At 44.4% G+C, this 21,106-nt stretch overlaps 1 protein-coding gene across 2 annotated transcripts in view; it reads right to left on the bottom strand.

The window, feature by feature from the left end:
• LOC140201545 (mitogen-activated protein kinase kinase kinase 21-like) overlaps positions 1-20,514 on the bottom strand; it is a 155,980-nt gene extending 135,466 nt beyond the window's left edge. For both annotated transcript variants that reach the window (XM_072265824.1, XM_072265826.1), the window contains exon 1: positions 19,473-20,514. In XM_072265824.1, coding sequence (XP_072121925.1) covers positions 19,473-20,223 — 751 coding nt within the window. In that variant the 5' untranslated portion in view covers positions 20,224-20,514. The remainder of the gene's footprint in view (positions 1-19,472) is intronic.
• Between the last annotated feature and the right edge of the window lie 592 nt (positions 20,515-21,106).

Below are 21,106 nucleotides of genomic sequence, written 5' to 3'. Positions count from 1 at the left end.
TGCTTTCCATCAGTGCTAGGTTGAGCATCGAGCCAGCAACTCTTGACTTTTAAAACAAAGCCAAATGCTACGGAAATGGCAAAAATGCCAGCTGTTGCACCACAAGGCACGAAAAGGAACAACAATACTCTGTAAATTCAATAAGTATAATAGAGTCAATGAGAGACTGCACCAACCAGTGTGCAAAAAAGAACAAGCTGTGCAAATGCAAAAGAAATAATAAGAACTGAAATGACTAATTTCAGAAAACATGTACATTCCAATGCACTTAGTTTAACACTACCTTGGACAAGGGGGAAGAGGAATGACATTCATTAAAAATCCACACAATCAGATAGATATAACTTTATCAACAAAAACAGGAATCAGCACTGCACACAAGCATATGCAACTCTGATAAGTACACACCACTAATCTTAAATGAGAGCAGAACCCAGAGAAATGAGGACGTTATCACTATTAAAGGAAAAGTTGGCCAATGGAAGAGCATGACCCTCCATGGACGATCTGAGCAGACTAGACATTGACCAGGAAGTGCCAAGCTCCTGGCTCAGAGTTGGGGACCTCTTCCCAGAAACAATACAGGACCTGACGGTTAACACAAAAAATATCAAAAATACATAATAAAAGACCAACAAATTCAAGATGATAAATGCAGAAAATGCTGAGAAAAACCAGTAACAATCCAACACATTACAGGATCCTGCAGCAGTTTAACACAATCTGAATCCTTACTCAGGCACAATCAAGCAGCAAACAGGATTCATCTAAATCTTGCTTTAAAATAGAAACTCAAGTGAATTCACACCTTACTATAAATACAAGCCTGATCCAGTTTTAGAGTCAGAATACCACAAATTATATTATGACGGATCAGCTATTATAGATAGGACAATCCATAACAACCATCCGGATATAATACGGGATAAACCAACAAGAACAACTTACTTAATAGATATAACAATACCAAACACACATCAAATACAGAAATCAATAAGTGAAAAACAACAGAAATGCACTGAATTCAAAGAGGAAATTGAAAGACTATACATTGTCCCGATAGTAATATCTACAACTGGTATCATTCCAAAGTGACTACACAATAGTATTAAATAATTAGGGCTACACAGTAATATCTATGTAAATCTTCAGAAAGTCACAATACTACTGGAATAGTCTGAAAGTTCCTAGCAATTGACAAATGACTGTGCTTGGCTATTACCATACCTCAGGTTTTATCAGCTTAAGCTGAGAAAAAATAAATAGAAACAGTAAGTAAATAAATAAGCAATTTAATAACGAAAAGACATGTCCTCTTCTTTTTACTACCAAAAAGGTGGTGGATACAGGAGCCTGAAAACACAAGTCAACAATTCAGAAACAGCTTTGTTCCCTCCGACAACAGAACAGTCCATAAACACCATCTTATTATCCCTTTTAGTGCACGATTTGTACAATTTATAGCTTTATCTTTGTACTGTACTGATGCCACAGAGTAGCAATTCCATGTCATAAGACAATGGTGACAAACTAGATTCCGAATACATGAGAAGGCAGCACCTCAATAGTGACATGTGCATTTCTTAATTTAGACCACACTACCAAAAGCTAGTAAATTGAACAAAAGCACTCGAGTTATGCAACTAGTTTGCAGCAAGTAGGTCTGGTTCAATAACACAGGATCGCTGCCTGTTGTTACTTTCATGAAATAACGCATGCCCTTGATTCGGATGCACTATGGAAAACAAATGTCAGCTAATCAGAAACATGAGAAATTCTGCAGATGCTGGAAATCCAGAGCAACATACACAAAATGCTGGAGGAATTCAAGTCAGACAATATCTATGGAAATGAATAGGTCAACATTTCAGATCAACACCTTTCTTCAGGACTGAGAAGGAAGGGGAAAGATGCCAGGAGAGAAGAGAAGGCAAGAGCAGAGGACCCGGGGGAAGTAATAGGCAGGTGAGAAAAAAAAAAAATGAAAGGTCATACTGGGAGGGGACCTGTTTACAGAAAGGAGAAAACTAATCATGAGCTATTGGCAAGTAGTCACACCGGGGCCTTGGGGGACAGATAAGTGGGTAACTGTCAGGAGAGGGAAGGGCAGGAGTCAGAGACTAGAGAGTTACTTAGAGTGTCATGCTTTAGATGTTCCAGAAAGGACAGGGAGGGAGGCAAGAGAGGTGGGGGCGTGGCATGGTGGAGCAGAGATAGTGTCACAGCTGCAGAAAGGGAAGAAGTCATGGAGGGATTGTCTACTGAGTCCCTATAGGCGGAAGTTAAAAACAGGAAGGGGTCAATAACTCTACCGGGTCTTTTTCATAGACCACCCAATAGTATCAGGGACATTGAGAAGACAGTGAGACAGATTCTGGAAAGGTGTAGTAACAACAGGGTCGTCGTAGTGGGTTACTTTAATTTCCCCAATATTGATTGACACCTCCCGAGAGCAAGGGGTTTAGATGGGGTGGAGTTTGTTAAGTGTGTTCAGGAAGGTTTCTTGACACAATATGTAGATAAGCCTACAAGGGAAGAGGCTGTACTTGATCTGGTCAGGTGTCAGGTCTCTCAGTGGGAGAGTATTTTGGAGATAGTGATGACAATTCTATCTCCTTTACCATAGCATTGGAGAGGGATAGGAACAGACAAGTTAGGAAAGCGTTTAGTTGGAGTAAGGGGAAATACGAAGCTATCAGGCAGGAACTTGGAAGCATAAATTAGGAACAGATGTTCTCAGGGAAGCGTACGGCAGAAATGTGGCAAATGTTCAGGGGATATTTGCGTGGTGTTCTGCATAGGTATGTTCTAATGAGAGAGGGAAAGGATGGTAGGGTACAAGAACCATAGTGTATAAAGGCTGTTGAAAATCTAGTCAAGAAGAAAAGCTTACAAAAGGTTCAAAAAAAAATTAGGTAATGATAGAGATCTAGAAAATTATGAGGCTAGCAGAAAGGAGCTTAAGAATGAAATTAGGAGAGCTGAGAAGGCCTTGGCGAGCAGAATTGAAGAAAACCCCAAGGCATTCTACAGGTATGTGAAGAGCAACAGGATAAGACATGAAAGAATAGGACCAATCAAGGGTGACAGTGGAAAAGTGTGTATGGAACCAGAGGAGTTAGCAGAGGTACTTAATGAATACTTTGCTTCAGTATTCACTATGGAAAAGGATCTTGGTGATTGTAGGGATGACTTACAGCAGATTGAAAAGTTTCAGCATATAGACATTAAGGAAGAGGATGTGCTGGAGCTCTTGGAAAGCATCAAGTTGGATAAGTCTCCCAGACTGGATGAGATGTATCCCAGACTACTGCGGCAGGCAAGGGAGGAGATTGCTGAGCCTCTGTCGATGATCTTTGCCTCATCAAAGGGGACGGGGAGGTTCCGGAGGATTGGAGGGTTGCAGATGTTGTTCCCTTATTCAAAAGAGGGAGTAGAGATAACCCAGGAAATTATAGACCAGTGAGTCTTGCTTCAGTGGTTGGTAAGTTGATGGAGAGGATCCTGAGAGGCAGCATTTATGAACATTTGGAGAGGCATAATATGATTAGAAATAGTCAGCATGGCTTTGTCAAAGGCAGGTTGTGCCTTACGAGCCTGATTGAATTTTTTGAGGATGTGACTAAACACATTGATGAAGGTAGAACAGTAGATGTAATGTATATGGATTTCAGCAAGGCATTTGATAAGGTACCCCATGCAAGGCTTATTGAGAAAGTAAGGAGGCATGGGATCCAAGGGGACATTGCTTTGTGGATCCAGAATTGGCTTGCCCACAGAAGGCAAAGAGTGGTTGCAAATGGGTCATATTCTGCATGGAGGCCGGTGACCAGTGGTGTGCCTCAGGGATCTGTTCTGGGACCCCTACTCTTTGTGATTTTTATAAATGACCTGGATGAGGAAGTGGAGGGATGGGTCAGTAAATTTGCTGATGACACTAAGGTTGGGGTATTGTGGATAGTGTGGAGGGCTGTCAGAGGTTACAGCGGGGCACTCAAAGCTGCTTCATCAACTGTGGGATTGAGTCTAAGAGCCAAGAGGAAATGTTACAGCTATATAGGATCCTGGTAAGGCGGCACTTGGGAGTACTGCGCTCAGTTCTGGTCGCCTTACTACAGGAAGGATGTGGAAACTATAGAAAGTGTGCAGAGAAGAGTTACAAGGATGTTGCAAGGACTGGGGAGCATGTCTTACGATAATAGATTGAGTGAACTTGGCCTTTTCTCCTTGGAGTGATGGAGGATGAGAGGTGACCTGATAGAGGTGTACAAGATAATGAGAGGCATTGATCATGTGGATAGTGAGAGGCTTTTTCCCAGGGCTGAAATGGCTATCATGAGAGGCACAGTTTTAAGGTGCTTGGAAGTAGGTACAGGGGAGATGTCAGGGTTAAGTTTTTTTTTGGCTCAGAGAATGGTGAGTGCATGGAATGGGCTGTCGGTGACGGTGGTGGAAGCAGATATGATAGGGTCTTTTAAGAGACTTCTAGATAGGTACATGGAGCTTAGAAAAACAGAGGGCTATAGGTAACCCAAGGTAATTTTTAAAGTAAGTACATGTTTGGCACAGCATTGTGGGCTGAAGGGCCTGTATTGTGCTGTAGTTTTTCTATGTTTCTTTGTTTCTGCATATTTAGTATGCACTGAAATTTATTATTGTAACCTTCCTTCATTTCTTGAAATGATCTGAGTTGAAAAAATTGCCCTTGGGTACCATATCAATATGCCATGCTTCTCCTAAGCAGAGGCAACAAAAATTGAGATTTAAATCCGTTGCTAGCTGTGCTTGGTCAGCTTCTACATTCAACCTTCTTCACTATTAGCTGGGGAGTACCGTGCAGAGCGATGGAGCAGGCTGCCATGTACTGCTAGACTTTGCCTGTACTCCATACAATTCAGTATATTTACTTACTCGTCTTTTCAGAGGACTCCAATCTCAGAGAAAGTTGAAAGAGACAATTGGAATAGAGTCATAGAGCATTACAGTACAGAATTGGGTCCTTTGACCCATTTAGTCTGTGCCAAATTATTATTCTGTCTGATCCCATCAACACACACCTGGACTCGAGTGCTTGATACCACTTCCACCCACGTACTTACTGAAACTTCTCTGAAATGTTGACAGTAATCCCGGCTAGCAGCTCGTTCCACGCTCTCACTACCCTCTGAGGGAAGAAGTCCTCCCTCGGGATCCCCTTAAAATATTTTTACCTTTAACCTCTAGCTGTAGTCCCACCCAACTTCAGTAGAAAACGCCTGCTTGCATTTCATAATTTTGCATATCTCTATCAAATCTCCACTCATTCTCCTACACTCCAGGGAATAAATTCCTAACCTATTCAATCTTCCTACGTAATTCAGGTCCTCAACCATCCTTGTAAATTTTCACTGCACTATTTGAATCTTTTTGACACATCTTTCCTGAAGGTAGGTGACCAGAGCAGCACACAATACTCCAAATTTAACCTCAGCAACGTGCTGTACAACGTCAGCACTCAACACTGTTTTATGAAGACCAATGTGTCAAAACCTTTCTTTACCACCCTATCTAATTGTGAAGGCCTGGATCCAAGTTAGAATTGGGAGGAACAGATCAATTGCACATCTAGCACTTTCAGCCTGAGGCTGCCTTGCAGACAAGCTTATTTACATGCAATAAACACATTGCATCAGGAAGAGAAGGGATCACACTGTGGGGTGGTATTGTAGGAGACAGCATTTATGAAGAAAACCTAACTTCTACAATATTTGCTACAATACCTGTGTTTACCTGTAATTAATTTCTACATTATTTGTCTGTTATCAGCTGCTCAGGAGAGAGGCTGAGTCTGTGCACTCGACTGGAGACACTATAGTGTGGTGCCCATGCTGGAGTTAGTGCTGCCCTCTCGTGTTCACTCAGCAGGAGACAAGTTGCATTGTGTTTGTCTGCAAACTGCTGCAACATTCATGGACTCGGGGACTTGGACCTCTTTTTTGTGCGTGTGCGCCTGCATTTTACTGCTGTCTCATATGTGCTATGTGTGCCTTGTGCTGTGTATAACAATTAGTACTGTTTTGCACCTTTGCCCTGGAATTATGCAATGATATTTATATTTAGCAATGATAAAGGAATAGAAATATACTTCAGAGTCTGATTGTAAGTGACTTGGAGATAAGCTACAGGATTATGGTGTTTCCCTGCACCTGCTAGCCATTGAACATAATCGGAGATGGGCATACGTCCAGGAGGTATTGTTGTTTAGTAAGGTGGTTACCACATTGCAGTGTACTGACAATGCACACGGCAGTGGTGATAAGAATGAATGATCAGGAAAGGCCCTGTGTGAAGCTGCCTGCTCTGCACCAAGTGCCTTCAAACTTCAGTGTCACTCAAACTGTGGAGATTAGCATTATCCTCCTTAATGTGTTTGTGGGAGGTAAATAGTCAGATGACTCACATTAAAGTATAGCAAGCCAAAGACCTGCCTTTATAGAGATTTATGTATTTACTTCGGTTACCCTTTTATAAGAAAGATGTGGTTAAACTGCACAGAGTGAAGATTTATGAGGATGCTGCCAGGACTAGGGGGCCAGAGTGAGAGGGAGAGGATGTCCAGACTGGGTCTTCTTTCTTTGGACTCTAGGAGAATGAACAGCAAGCTTGTAAAAATATTTAAAATCGAGAGGCATGAATAAGGTGAATGCCAATAGTCTTTTCCCCCACAGTAGGGGAGTCCAAAATTAGGGGCCACAGATTTAGGGTGAGAGGGGAAAGATTCAAAAGGGACCCAAGGTGCAACATTTTAAATGCAGAGGCAGTGAGAACACGGAACAAGCTGGCAGAGGAGGTGGCTGAGGCAGGTACAGTAGGATCATTTACAAAGCATTTGGACAGGCACTGTTGGACTTGGTGACACTGATCTTTGGAAGTCAAGAATGAGGTGTGAAACTTGGTGATTACATCTGCTTTACTAAGTGTTACAAAAAACAGTCATGGTCGGAGTAAAAGAAGACAGTCCTCTCATACCAGTGATAACAACTAACCTGCAAAATATCCAGATTCAAGTGGCATGGCACCTGCTGCAGAAAAACTGAGAAACTTTGGAAAAATACAGGATCCACAATACTACAAGTACGAGAACATTTGTTTAACAGGTACTCGTATATAGGTGCTGTCATTACAATTATAAGCAAGCACAGCAAAGTTAAACTACGAGGAAAGTAGTAGCAACACGGAGTTGAGGAGCACTGGAAATTGGGACTAGCCAGGTGAGTACCATGGACCAGCTGGGCCAAAAGGCCTGTACGCACTGTTTTGCTAGGACTATTATCATTACTCAGATGCAAGGGAAAAATCACCAATGTTACCTGCCAATCCACATCAGTGAAAAATCAAGCCATGAAGATGCACAGATAGAAAACCAGTGGGAGCACTTCACCCTTTAAAATGAAAGTACTTAAACCATAGATCTTGCACTGGTCAATTTTAAATTGTTTGGAAGCGCGATAGCGAAGGCTGATGTGGGAGGCTCGGAATCCAGTCTTGGCAGACATTACACACCTGTGAAGTACCCTCCCACTCAGAACAATGGGAGCACGTGCTTGACAGCAAAAAGGTCTTGCTGCCCGAGCTAGGGATTTCTGCTTTCAGAGCTCCACTCCCACGGGGCTCAGTAAAACAGACCTCACAGGCAGAGACGGAAAAAAACATCTGAGATTCAACATGAAGACTAATCTACGTTTAAACTTCAAATTTTCTTTCAAAGCGATCTAGTTTTCCTCCAATTAATTTTGAAGCTAAATTTGACTAAACAATGTTGGAATACTGTAACTCGAGATGAGAAATCCTAAGCCCCAAATTAAAGAGACTCAGGAGGCACAATGGCAATCAGCTTTATATCAATGCAATCTTTCTTTTTTTGAAAGGGTAGGTTGGGGCTGTGGACAGGAAATCAAGTCACACCCGAAAGCCAGCAATGACAGTGCTGGCAGCAATGTTAGAGAATGCAGCTCACCGTCTACTTCATAGCAAAGATGATTAAGTCAGGCTGACCGAACACAAAAAATAATTTATAAATACAGAAGTAATTCAATAAGATTGGCTCTCTCTTCTCAGAGTGAAATATTAGTTTTCTTTATCAATTAAATTATTACCAACTCACAAATTGCTGGTCAAATACCCAAGGTTTTTCCCTTCTTGATTAAGCTTCTGTAAAAACCATCTGTGTGAAATCAATTCTGCTTAAACTGCCTGAATCACCCGGCGGCACCAAACTGCCAGGAGGGTCCCTAGACTGTGCTAAGAGAAAAATATTTGCTTTATTCAATACTACATAATGGACTAGCATTCATTCAGCAATCCTTACGAAAAGTGCTTTCACAAACAAGTAATTTTGAATAGTTACTGTTATAATGCAGTCAATATACAAATTTGGTACACAGCGATGGAATAATGACCAATTAATTTATTTCCAAGTTATAATCAAGGCAAGTATTGGCCAATGCGAGGTAACTCACCTGATCCTTGGGATCTTCCCAGACCAAAGAGCTCAGCCAGTACAGCAGAGGCAAAGGCCTCACAACCCACATCGTTGTTCCCAGCTAATTAAAACTCGAACCAAAAGCTAATCCCTGCTACTTATACAATGTATATATCCCTCCATTCTCTGCACGTTAATGTGCCTAAGAGCCTCTTAAGCACCTGTTCTGTATCTGCCTCCACTATGTCCCTGCCAGCACGTTATCACTCTAAAAAGAATCTTGCCCATACATCTCCTTAGAACTTACCTTCATCACCTTAAGTGCAAAGCCTCTAGTATTAGACATTTCGAACACAAGGCATGGGAGCAGAATTAGGCCATTCAGTCCATCAAGTCTGCTCCGCCATTCTATCATGGCCAATTTATTCTGCCTCTTAATCCGTTCTCTTGCCTTCCCCCCATAACCTTCAACACTTCGATGAATCACGAACCTATCAACCTCCGCTTTAAATATACTCAATGACTTGGCCTCTGCACTCGTCCATGGCAATCAATTCCAGTTTCAACATCCTCTGGTTAAAGAAATTCCCTCATCTCTGTTCTCCTCTTTCAATACAAACACAGCATAAGCCTAGACTCAAATCACCTTGTTGGAACCTACATTTGCCACTTAGGGGAGTGCTGTCAACTGCGCCACAACTGTCATCAATAATTTGTCACCACTTCAGAGTAACACAGCAACAAATTAAACTCATCTCCGTGCTAGGCTGAGGTGCATGTGCAAAGATCTCACATTAAGTCCAGGAAACATACACTAAAGTAAATAGTCCAGTGGCAGGGAAGATGTTAAACAGTCACATGCAATTCATTTGACTTCAACTGGGCTGAATTAAATTCATGAAGAATAAATACTCACCATTAAATGAGAAATAAAGCAACTTAACAGCAAAGACTGATGGCTTAATGGGGTGGCAGGGAGTAGATACATCTCTACCAAAAGAGGTGCAAGGCACTCCTCTCCTCTGTTAGCCAGCAGGTCACCTTTGAACGAGGTGTAGCTCCTGCTTAACCCCCTGATCAGGGTCATGTGAAGCCAAGGGAGTAGGTGGTGGATGGTCATATGAGAAGCTGGTGCATTTCACAAGTCCTGGTTATGCGACCACTGACGCCAGGCAGACAATTTCTGAACAGAACTAATAATGGCTTGGGTCATCCATCTTACAAAGATTCTGCACAGGAGTCAGTGTCAGCATCAGAAGCTAGGAGTACAAGTATAAAAAGGGCAGACTGGGGAAAAGCCATTCTTTATTCAGCAGCTTAAGTGAGGAGTGTGTGTCGGTGTCAGAGCCCTACGGAAGTCAGTTGACGGGAGGAGATCTGATAAAGGTTTACAAGATTATGAGAGGCAAGGATAGAGTGGACAGAGAGCATTTGTCTTCCAGAGCTGAAATGTCTAATACCAGAGGGCATGAATTGAAGGTGAGAGGGGGTAGCGTCAAAGGTAGATGTGAGCGGCAAGCTTTTTTTTTACTTAGAGAGGTGTGCCCTGGTATGTGCTGCCTGGTACGGTGGTAGAGGCTGGCTGATGTTTTGGGCCAAGACCTTTCTTCAGGACTGAGAACAAAAGGGCAAGATGCCAGAATAAAATGGTGGGTGGGAAATCATAGAAGGAATCATAGAGGAGAATAGACCATAGGAGAAAGGGAAGGAGGTGGGGACCCAAGGGGAGATAATAGGCAGCTGAGAAGAAGAGGTAAAAGTCAGAGTGGGGAAATTTGTTTACCGGGAGAATTGATATTCACGCCATCGGGTTGGAGGCTACCCTGAATACAAGATGTTGCTCCTCCACCCTGAGGGTGGCCTCATCTTGACACAAGAGGAGGCCATGGATCGACATGTCAGAAATGGAATGGGAATTGTTTGGTTTAAAACCATGTGCAATCCGGATTAGCCAAGGGTGGCAAATTTCCTTAACTCATTTCCAGTTACAGAAATTCCAGTGCAATTCAAATTACTGTCTCACTGGGCCAATGACTTCAAGACATTGACTGAACCAGTAGATAACGTATCAGGAGACATCACAAGTTTACACACTTATATAAAACAATATCCAGATTTCCAGCACGGAGAACTGAACCTTTCAAAAGCTTCACACAACTCAATACTTATAGAGTGCTTTCAAAAGCATCAAAAAAAAAAGCCAGTCTTTCTTCAGATTCAGCAACAGCCTCTTGACTGAGAATACAATGAATGCACTCCAGTTCTGTGACTTCCAAGTAGACCAATGTCAAATTCACAGACTAATAACAAAAGAATTAAGACAGGAGTAGGTTACTCAGCTCATTTGACTGAGCCCAGTGGGAATATGGATCCACAACTCCTTGAAAGTAGTGTTACGAGTAGATAGGGTGGTGAAGAGAGCTTTTGGCACATCGCCCTTCATAAATCAAGACAGGAGTTGGGATGTTATGTTGTTGTACAAGACATTGGTAAGGCTGAATTAGGAGTATTGTGTGCAGCTCTTGTCACCTATTCAAATGTCTCTTAAATGTTGAAATTGAACCCAAATCCACTTCCACAGGAGCTCAGTCCACACTCTCACCATCCTATGTGTGAAGTTCCTCCTCAAGATACTTTTAATCAGTTTACCTTTCACCCTTAACCCCTGACCTCTAGTTGTAGTCTCACCCAAGCTTAGCAGAAAAGACTGCAAGAATTACTCATCTATACCTCTTATATGATCTCCCCTCAATCTCCTATGCTCCAGGGAAAAAAGTTAAACCTTTCCCCATAACTCAGGTCCTCAAGTACCAGCAACATCCTTCTAAGTTTTCTCTGAACTCCTTCAATCTTACAGATATCTTTGTTGAAGGTAGGTGACCAGATCTGCACACAATACTTCAAATTGGGCCTCACCAATGTCATAGGGTTGGTCAGTAGTGGCATCAGCACCGCACTTCGAGGTGGGAGGCGGCAATATCTGCAGAGTAAAGGCCTGGCAATCTACTTCCCTATCCTGCCACGGAAACCCTATGGGCAACTACACCATCCATAGGGTCACCATGAGTCACCGACGACTCGACGGCACTCATCAACATCTTCAAAATAACATCCCAACAATTGTACTCAATACCCTGATTTTTGAAGGCCAAAAACTCTCTCTACTTGTGACAGACTCAAGGAATTACGAATCCTCTCGTATCCCTTTTGCCTATCACCTGTCCAGCTCTTGGCTCCATCCCTCCCCTCCTGTCTTCTCCTATCATTTTGGATCTCCCCCTCCCCCTCCAACTTTCAAATCCCTTACTCACTCTTCCTTCAGTTAGTCCTGACGAAGGGTCTCGGCCTGAAACGTCAACTGCGCCTCTTCCTAGAGATGCTGCCTGGCCTGCTGCGTTCACCAGCAACTTTGATGTGTGTTGCTTGAATTTCCAGCATCTGCAGAATTCTTGTTGTTTGTTGAATTACGAATCTGTTAGGACTTTATTCCCTGGAGCACAGGAGAATGAGGGGAGATCCTACAGAGCTTTTCTCCCTCAGGTTGGGTGAGACTAGAACTGGAAGTCAGAGGTTTAAGGTGAAAGGTGAAATATTTCAGAGGAATGAGGGGGTATTTTTGCACTCAGAGGGTGGAGCAAGTGTGGAACGAGCTGCAGCTATAGTGTTAAAGCAGGTCCAATTGTAACATTTAAGAGAAGTTTGGATAGGGACGTGGATGAGAGGGATATGGAGGGCCATGATCTGGGTGCAAGTAGGCAAGTAGGTGCTTTATGATTCTACTAAGATAAGATCAGGGATGACTGTCTACATCAGCAACACTTCCCACATTACCCTTTGATTTCCTTAACACTTAAAAAACCCATCCATCCATCTCAGAGTAATACTGCCAGAAACAGGCCCCTTCCACCTAATATCCGTGCCAATCAAGGTGTCGACTTAAACTAGTCCCATTTGCCCACATTTGGCTGTATTCTCTGAACCAGGGGTTCCCAAAACCCCAATCTTTTTTTTAATGCCATGGACCAATACACTTAAGCAACAGTGTGTGGATCCCAGGTTGGAAATTTAAACCTTTACTTTCCAGATACTTATCTAAATTCGAGGGGCAGAGCTAAGTGATGATGGCACCTTTGCTTGCATCTTTGGAAACAGCTCCATTTCTGTCTTTGATATCTCCTTTTGTTCTTTTGAAGACCCCAACCTGGAGGTACACTCTGACTTTTGCTCTTTGCGGGAATGGGACCTGCTCTCAGGGTCTCATGATTGGCTGCTGTCTGATATCCCAAGGACGCGGCCTGGAAGACCAGTGCACCTTCAGGGTGACGGATTGGCATGGCGCTGGAGACGGGACAATTCAAGGCCGGTGACCCTGACTGAGGCGTCACAGGAGAACACGGAACATCGGGAGCTGCTGTGGGCTGTGTGTCCAGACAGCTGAGCTCAGAAATAGCGGTGCAACAGGCTTTTAACATCATTAATCAGCGAGTTGTTTGTTATGTCTCCCCTCTGGCTGTGAAACAGGGACAACTTTTTCTCTTATTAGGGGAAGAGAGAGCCTCTGGCATCGGAGGCTCTCTCAAATTACCAGGTGAACGAGTGGTCTTTGGGGTACTGCAAGGCTGTGCCACTGATGATGTGCTGCACACTTGAGTGCTCGGTGGATGGTGCAGATGCCTCTTTGCTGGTACGGGGGGGGGGGGGGGAGGTCATTGCTTTACTGCAGCTTGTGCTTGGGGGGGGGGGACTTTGGGGTTCTAACATTTAACTGCCATTCTTAGGGGCACTCTGTTTTTGTGGATGTTTGCGAAGAAAAAGAATTTCAGGATGTATATTGTATACGTTTCTTTGACATTAAATGTACCCATTGAAACCTATTGAAATGTCTCTTAAATATTGTTATTTTACCAGCCTCAGCTACTTCTGGAAGCTCATCCCACACATGTACCACCCTCTGCATAAAGAACTTGCCCCTCAGGTTCCTTTCAAATCATTCCATTCTCACCTTAAACCAATACCCTCTAGTTCTTGCTTCCATTTTTCCTGGGGGAAAATGCCCACATGATTTTATACACATTTTAAACTTTGATCAGTGGAGCAGCCCTATTCCCATGCCATCCTTGGGTAGATAATATTAAATATTTGACAGTACTCCTGAAGGGCAAACCCCTTTATTTGGGATGGCGACGTCTAGTGCAAGACACCAAAGCAGGGGAGACATTAACCTATGCAGATCGGGGCACTGATTTTTGAGCATTTTCATTCTGTCTGCCATGTAAGACAGGACATTCCAGTAGCCATCCAGTTCCACTTGACTTCCAAATCACATACCAACATGTCTGTCCATGGCCTCCACTACCACCGTTATAAAGGTCAAACTCAAGATGGAGGAGCAACAGCTTGAATTCCACCTGGTAGTCTCCAACTTAAGGACATCAACATCAATTTCTCTAACTTCTGGTAATTACCCTGCCATTCCCACTTCTCTTTTTTCCCCCATCCCTCTGGCTCCCTTCCTTCTTCCCTTTCTCCAATGGTCTATTGTCCTCTCCTATCAGATTCCTCCTTCTTCAACCGTTACCTCTTCCACCTATCACCTCTCAGCTTCTCACTTCATCATCTTTTCCACATCCAATTATCATCTCAGCTGCTCTCACCCATCACCTGCAAGCTGTTTCTTCCACTCCAGTCCTGTTGAAGGGTCCCGACAAGAAACATAGACTACTTATTCCTCTCTTTGTAGATGCTGAGTTCTTCCAGCATTGTCTGTGTTGCTCTGGATTTCCAGCATCTGCAGAATCTTTTGTGTTTGTGTAGCTCCCTCAGTGATGATGTACAGATTGTCCTCAGATTTTGGAATTCTGAATCAGATTTAATATCACTGCCATTAATCGTGAAATTTCTTGTTTTGCGCCAGAACATCACAATACATAATTTTTAAAATCTACAAATACATATTGTTCCTTAAGTGCCATGTCATATGACATGGGTGATCATAGTCTTTCCATGACCAGGTTTGTTCTTGGAAATTTTTTCTACAGAAGTGATTTGCTTTGCCTTCTTTTGGGCAGAGTCTTTACAACACCAATGATCCCAGCTGCTATCAATACTCTTCAGAGACTGTCTGTCTGCCTGGTGTCAATGGTCACATAACCAGGACTTGTGATATGCACCAGCTGCTCGTACGACCATCCACCACCTGCTCCCGTGGCTTCATGTGACCCTGATTGGGGGGAGGGGGCTAAGCAAGTGCTACAGGCTAGCACAGGTAAGGAGCATCTTACACCTCCTTTAGTACAGATGTATCTCCATGCAAAAAAATATTTAATTTAATTAAATAAGTAATGCAAAAAAAAAAGAAAAAAAAACAAAGAAGTGAGATAATGTTCATGGAACATTCAGGAATCTGATGGAGGGGAAGAAGCTGTTCCTAAAATGTTGAGTGTGTCTCTTCAGACTTCTGTATCATTTAAAATGTGAGCAGTTCCCAGGCTGGAAATACCAACATGAACAGTGTTCCAAGGCAGAAGATGCATGCAACCTCCAAGCAGCCACTTGCCGTTGAGATGACTGCTATATGTTGCAAATTTCACAGGTGAAAACGGATGCTGGCAATCTAAGAGACAATGCGGTGCTCAGCAAACAGAAAATAGACTGAGAAGTGAAATAAGATCCCATCCTCTGATACACAAAGTGTCTGAGAATGAAGATCCAAAAATTACCCCAAATGCAGAAATACATCTTTATGATCAGAGCCGAGCAGAAGCAGATGGCATGATGCCCTGACTCATGCGAGAAATGTCTTGGAAGAGCCTTTGGTGGATCTGCAAACCAAAGGCCAAGCTGAAAACCGAACATCAGAAAGGTATTGATAAAGCTGTGGATGCATGGGGAAGACAACAGCCTGTGGTGATGTGTGCCAGGAATTCAATACTGTTGTGAAAGAGTCAAGCAGAGTTGTCTGTATAATTTGAACACCATTCTCCTCTCTTCTCTTGGACAGCAAACCTGGCATTATGAAAACCACACAGAAGGAAAATTAAGGACTGCAAAAGAAATAGCAAGTGAACAAAGAAACAAGTACATTCTTTAGGAGAGGGAGAATACAAAAGTACATCTCAAAAGAAAGCATAGTACTAATTAAGCCATTTAATTGGCTTGGCAAATTGTGGGCCAAAGGACCTGTTCCATGCTCTAACCCACTGTAAACTGAGTCCCTCTCGGTCTTGAATACAGCATCAGAATCAGGTTTAATATCACTGACATATGTCGTAAAACTTGCTGTTTTGCTGCAGCAGTACAGTGCAATACATAAATATAAATTACAATAAAGAGATATAAAATTTTAAATTTAGTGCAAAAAGAGTGAGGTAGTGTTCATGGGCTCATTGTCCACTCAGAAATTTGATGGCAGAGGGCTTCCTGAAACATTGTGAGTGTGTCTTCAGGGTCCTGTACCACTTCCTTAAAGGTAGCAATAGACGAGGGCATGTCCCGGGTGATGGGGGTCCTTAATGATGCATGACGCATCGTCGTTTCATGATAGCCTCGATGATGGGGAGTATCATAGGGTTGCATATAAACTGACTGCTAAAATAACATGGACAGGTGCAGAAAAGGAAGTTAATGAATAACAAGTTACTTCTATAAAGATATGGTTAAGTCATTCTTGAAGTAGTGGAAGATCTAGAAAACTTGATTTGTATATATTTGGCTTAGAGCAGTGATCCCCAACCTCCAGGCCGCGCGGTATGCAGCGGTACAGCGGTCGTCAGAACGCAACCAGCACATCTTTACGAAAAAAGCCGAAATAAAAAAGCTAATTAATTAGGTGCTGCCCGTCACATAAATGTCAGCCCAGATCCGGGTGGCACCTAATTAATTAGCTTATTTATTTCGGCTTTTTTCTTAAAGATGTGCTGGGTGCATTCTGACTACCGCTGCACCCCTGCATGCTTCGCGGCAACGTATCGGTCTGTGGCCTGGAGGTTGGGGATCACTGGCTTGGAGATTGTGAAACACAGATTTACCCAATGCCTTGCTGCTGCTTGGAATTTAGCAAGAGACTCTTTGGTTGAGGTTTGTACAATAATCATTGAGAAGCAAGAAAATGTCCATTGTTTGGTGAGTCTAGTGGCAAAGGGAATTGTCTTAAGTACAGAGGATTCTGGTTAATTGGGCCATTGATTAGTCAGGACAGCTGCTTCTTTGGGACACTATGCCACTTAATCGGGACAGGAAACTGTTGTCAAACAGTTATTAGTGTCAGTCACGTGTGCAAAAATCACTTTTTTGTCACTAACAGCTGGTGGGAAATAAATAGTAAGACAACTGAGAACTGCTTTGCTCACTGCGGTTTCAAGCTTTGGAGATGCTAGAAATGGCCTAGAGTAAAAATGAAATGATTTCATTATTTCAGCAAATTAGAAACTACAAAGAATTTGAAGATAATTATCTTGAATGTTACAATGACAATGAAGAATTGGAGCATGCAATCGTCAAAAGCATTGTACAAAGAAAGGCAGTCCATTATCTGCACAGGGGGCCTGTGCTGATTTTGTTCATTTACAGTCAATCATGGCAGCATACACACTGAATTAATTCTTCAACTGGTAACTATTATAAACTAATACAGTTTTATAGTACAGTGGTAGTATAAATAGAGTTGTAATTGGTTCTGTATTTCACTTAAATATTGTTACTCAGCTAAATGGCCGTTTTTAACTACATACATGAAACTCTGGTCAATTGGAGCAGCTGCTTAATTAGGCCAAAATGTACTGGTCCTGATGTGTCCCAGTAAACCAGAATCGACTGTATTAGCCACATCCTTCAGTCATGATGCTGGCAAACACTTTCAGATACAAGTTCACAACATTCTTTCAAAGATATCAGCTTGCCACAGCAATGAACTATCAGAAGTTAAGACTTCACTTGGGGACTGTAATCAGTTTAAAAATAACTATAAACTATTCAAAGTAGTCATGAATACACCCCATAAACTAAATTATAACATATTACTCATTCTTAACCATTTAGAATTCTACATGAATTAAAAGTGTAACACAATGTACTTTGACCACCAGGCTCCTTGAATTGAGTCAAGGTTGAAAGAACATTTTTGTAAACTTTTGGCCTCAACTATCAAAAACCAAACTGCTTCAGTTCAAAGTAAGTTTATTATCAATGTACATATCTGTCACCATATACTACCCCAAGATTCCTTTTCTTGCAGGCTTTCACAGCAGAACAAAGAAACACAATAGAATCAATTAAAAACTGCACACAGAGACAAACAAACAATGTGCTTGCAGCAAAATGTGCAAATACAAAACTAATAATAAATAATATTGAGAGTTGCTGGAAATCTGCAAACAACCAAAAAATGTTGCAAATACTCCGCAGATCAGGCAGTGTCCTTCAAAGGAGGAAGAGCTGACATTTGATGAATTACTTCTAGAAAATTACTGAATCTCTATATCACAAATGCTGGCTGACCTGCAAAGTATTGGCAGCTTCTTTTTAAATTTCTGGTCATAGCTCAACCATCAGGCTCTTGAACCAGAGGGGATAACTTCACTCACTCCATCACTGAAATATTCCCACAACCGATAGACTCACTCAGGCTCTTTATACAGTATTGGTATTTGCAGTTTGTTGTCTATTAGCGCATTGATTGTTTGTACATCCTATTAGTTCTATGGCGTTTCCTGGATTAACTGTGAATGCCCGCAAGAAAATGAATCACAGGGTTGTATATGGTGTGTGTGTGTGTATAACCTAACCCATACATTCGATAGTAAATTTATTTTGAACTTCGACAACTCTGCAGACAATAAAACAAAGTACGTGGTTCTGAAGGCATGCTCGCCAGCAAACGAACAAAGATTCCACTCTGTTACAAAGATGCATGAAATCTACCAATTCCAAGGATTGCAGACACTTTGGTCTCTATTTCAAAACTCACAGCACGACAGCAATGATTTCCCAGTCATCTTATCCCATAGAGAACGTGATCACAGCTCAGAACATGCCTCTTACACCGTGCCTTTATCAGCAGAGGGCACAAAGATTTATGAGAATGTTATTGCAGTGATGTTTCTGGGGCTCAGGAATTTCAAACATGCATAAAGAACAGACAGGCTGAAGTTCACTCGATCAGGCAGCAGGTTAAAGGATGGCATCCCAACCACCACTGTGTAGTACACGAAACGGAATTTCATTTGCTGAGAGGGGCGCAACCACCCCCATCCTGCATCTACTACAACCCTGCCAACCCCACAGTACCCTTCCCGAAAACAAACCAAGGACAAACCCACGGCAACTCTAACCAACTAACTTACAAACAGCCCGCCGCAACGACTAGGTGCATCTTTGATCTTCTCCCCTCCCTGAGGGCCTGCTCTCTGCTCCGAGGGTGTGTACCGTAACAGATTCTCCCCTCCCTGCAAACTCTGTGCTGTGCCCGTGACGGGGGTGGGAGGGGTAGATAGGAAAGTTTCTCCCCTTCTTGGGATTCTGCTTTGTGTACACGGGGGAGGTGCATTTCCTACCTTCGCTCGGCTTCTGGCATGTGTAGATGGGTGGGTGTAATCTGTCAGCTTCCTCCCGAGAATCCTGCTCTGTCTGCCCAGATGGCTGGGGGTGGGGAATCTCTGATAGCTTCTCCCCTCCCCCACTACACTGTGTCTGTGTCTCTTGTTTATCCAACAGATTCCCTCCTCCATGGTGTTCTGCTTTGTACGGGAGGGGGTATTCGCCCTCCTCCCCCTGGAATTTTTGCTTTGTGTAGGAGGGGTATGGGGTATCTGACAGCTTCTCCCTTCCCCTGGAAACTCTGCGCTTGTACATAGGAGCGTATTCACCAGACTCTCCCATCCCTAGGGGTTTTTTTGCTTTGAACAGGGTGGAGCGGTGCGGACGAAAAGAGAAATCTAACAGCTTCCCCCTACCCCCGGGAACTCTGCGCAGCGTCCCCGACAGCGTATCCTCCCCTCCCTGGACTCGTACTCACTGTTACTGGACTTGAGGTCTCGGTGGATGATGGGCACGATGGCCTCGGCGTGCAGGTAGCACATGCCCCGGGCGATCTGGACGGCCCAGTTGACGAGGGTGCAGGGCGGGATGCGGCGGCCGGCCAGCGCCCGGTTGAGGGGGCCGCCCTGCGCGTACTCCATCACCAGGCACAGGTTGGGCTCCTGCAGGCAGACGCCGCGCAGCGCGATAATGTTGCGGTGCTGCAGCATCGAGAAGAGGCGGGCCTCCCGCCGGGCGCTCTCGGCCGTAGCTCCGGCCTCCTCGTCCGGGTCGCGGCGGGCCGCCTTCACGGCCACCGGCTGGCCCCTCCAGGTGCCGCGGTACACCTTGCCGAAGCCGCCCACGCCGATAATCTCCTGCAGGCTCAGCTGGCTGAACTCGATCTCGATGGCCTGGGCGCCGGCCGGTCCGACGTGATGGGCGGCGGCGGCCGCCGGCCCGCTCCTGGGCCGCGTCGGCTGGCGGCTCACGTAGTTGGCCGGGAAGATACCGACCCGCTCGCCGATCTTGCCCGTCCACCAGCCCTCGTCGCCCGACACCTTAGCGTCGGTGGACAGCACCTCGAGCACGTCGCCCCGCCGCAGGCTCAGCTCGTCCTCGGCGCTCGCCTCGTACTCGAACACCGCTGTCCAGAAGGGGCCGGCGAGGCCGAGACCCGAGTCGGGGCCCGGGCTGTCGTCCCGGCCGCCGCCGGCCTCGGGCTTGAACAGCCCCTCGAAGGAATCCATCGCGGCCGCCGCCGCCTTGGGTCGCGCTCAGGGGCCGAGCCGGGCGAGAGGAGGAGCGGCGGCGGCCACCGCCGCCTTCTTGAGCCGGTCCCCAGCCGCTGCTGCTGCTGCTGCCGCCGCCGGCCGTCCCCGCGCCCCTTCCGCCTCCATGGACACGGCCCCGCTTCTCCCCCGAGGAACCCACTCCGCTCCGCCGCTCCTTCCCCCTCGGCGATGCTGCAGCTCCGGACCGGGAGTGGGGCTGAGGGGAGCACAACGGGTCAAGCCGCCGCGGGGTTACTGGCGGTCACCGTCAGATCGACACGCCCCCCGGACCACCGTCTCCCATTGGCCCGCCTCCGTCATCTGACGGGATGGGGCGGGGCTTATGCTGCTGGAGGCGGGGCCGAGTTGTGTTTCGAAGGGGAGGTGGGGAGCACTTCCAAGAGACCGAATTATGTTCCATATGTCAAAATTTTGCGGTAAGTGACTTCTGAATTCCGTAAGGACGAATTTAACACTCCCTAACCACCACTACAATTATTTCGTTCTCCTTTACACTTGTCACTGAACCGAACTCACTTTCAGGGACTCTTTATCTCATATTCTCCATACGTATTGCCTATTTATTTTTTTTTCTCTTTCTTTTTGTATTTATGCAGTTTGCTTTCGTTTTGCAAACATTGGTTATTTGCCCGCCCTGTTGGGTGCGGTCTTTTAGTAATTCCATTGTGTTTCTTTTAATGCCTGTGATTGCTCGCAGGAAAATGAATCTCAGGGTTATTTATGGTGATTTGATAGTAAATTTACTTTGAACTTTGTGTACTGGAAACGACATTAAACAATCTTGATTCTTAAAGTAACTAGAATGGCTATAACTTCTTTAGCACTCTTTCGGGGACTT

Source organism: Mobula birostris, chromosome 8 (genome assembly GCF_030028105.1).
Source record: "Mobula birostris isolate sMobBir1 chromosome 8, sMobBir1.hap1, whole genome shotgun sequence".
In the NCBI taxonomy this organism is placed as follows: domain Eukaryota; kingdom Metazoa; phylum Chordata; class Chondrichthyes; order Myliobatiformes; family Myliobatidae; genus Mobula; species Mobula birostris.
This window is presented reverse-complemented; position numbering and strand designations above follow the sequence as displayed.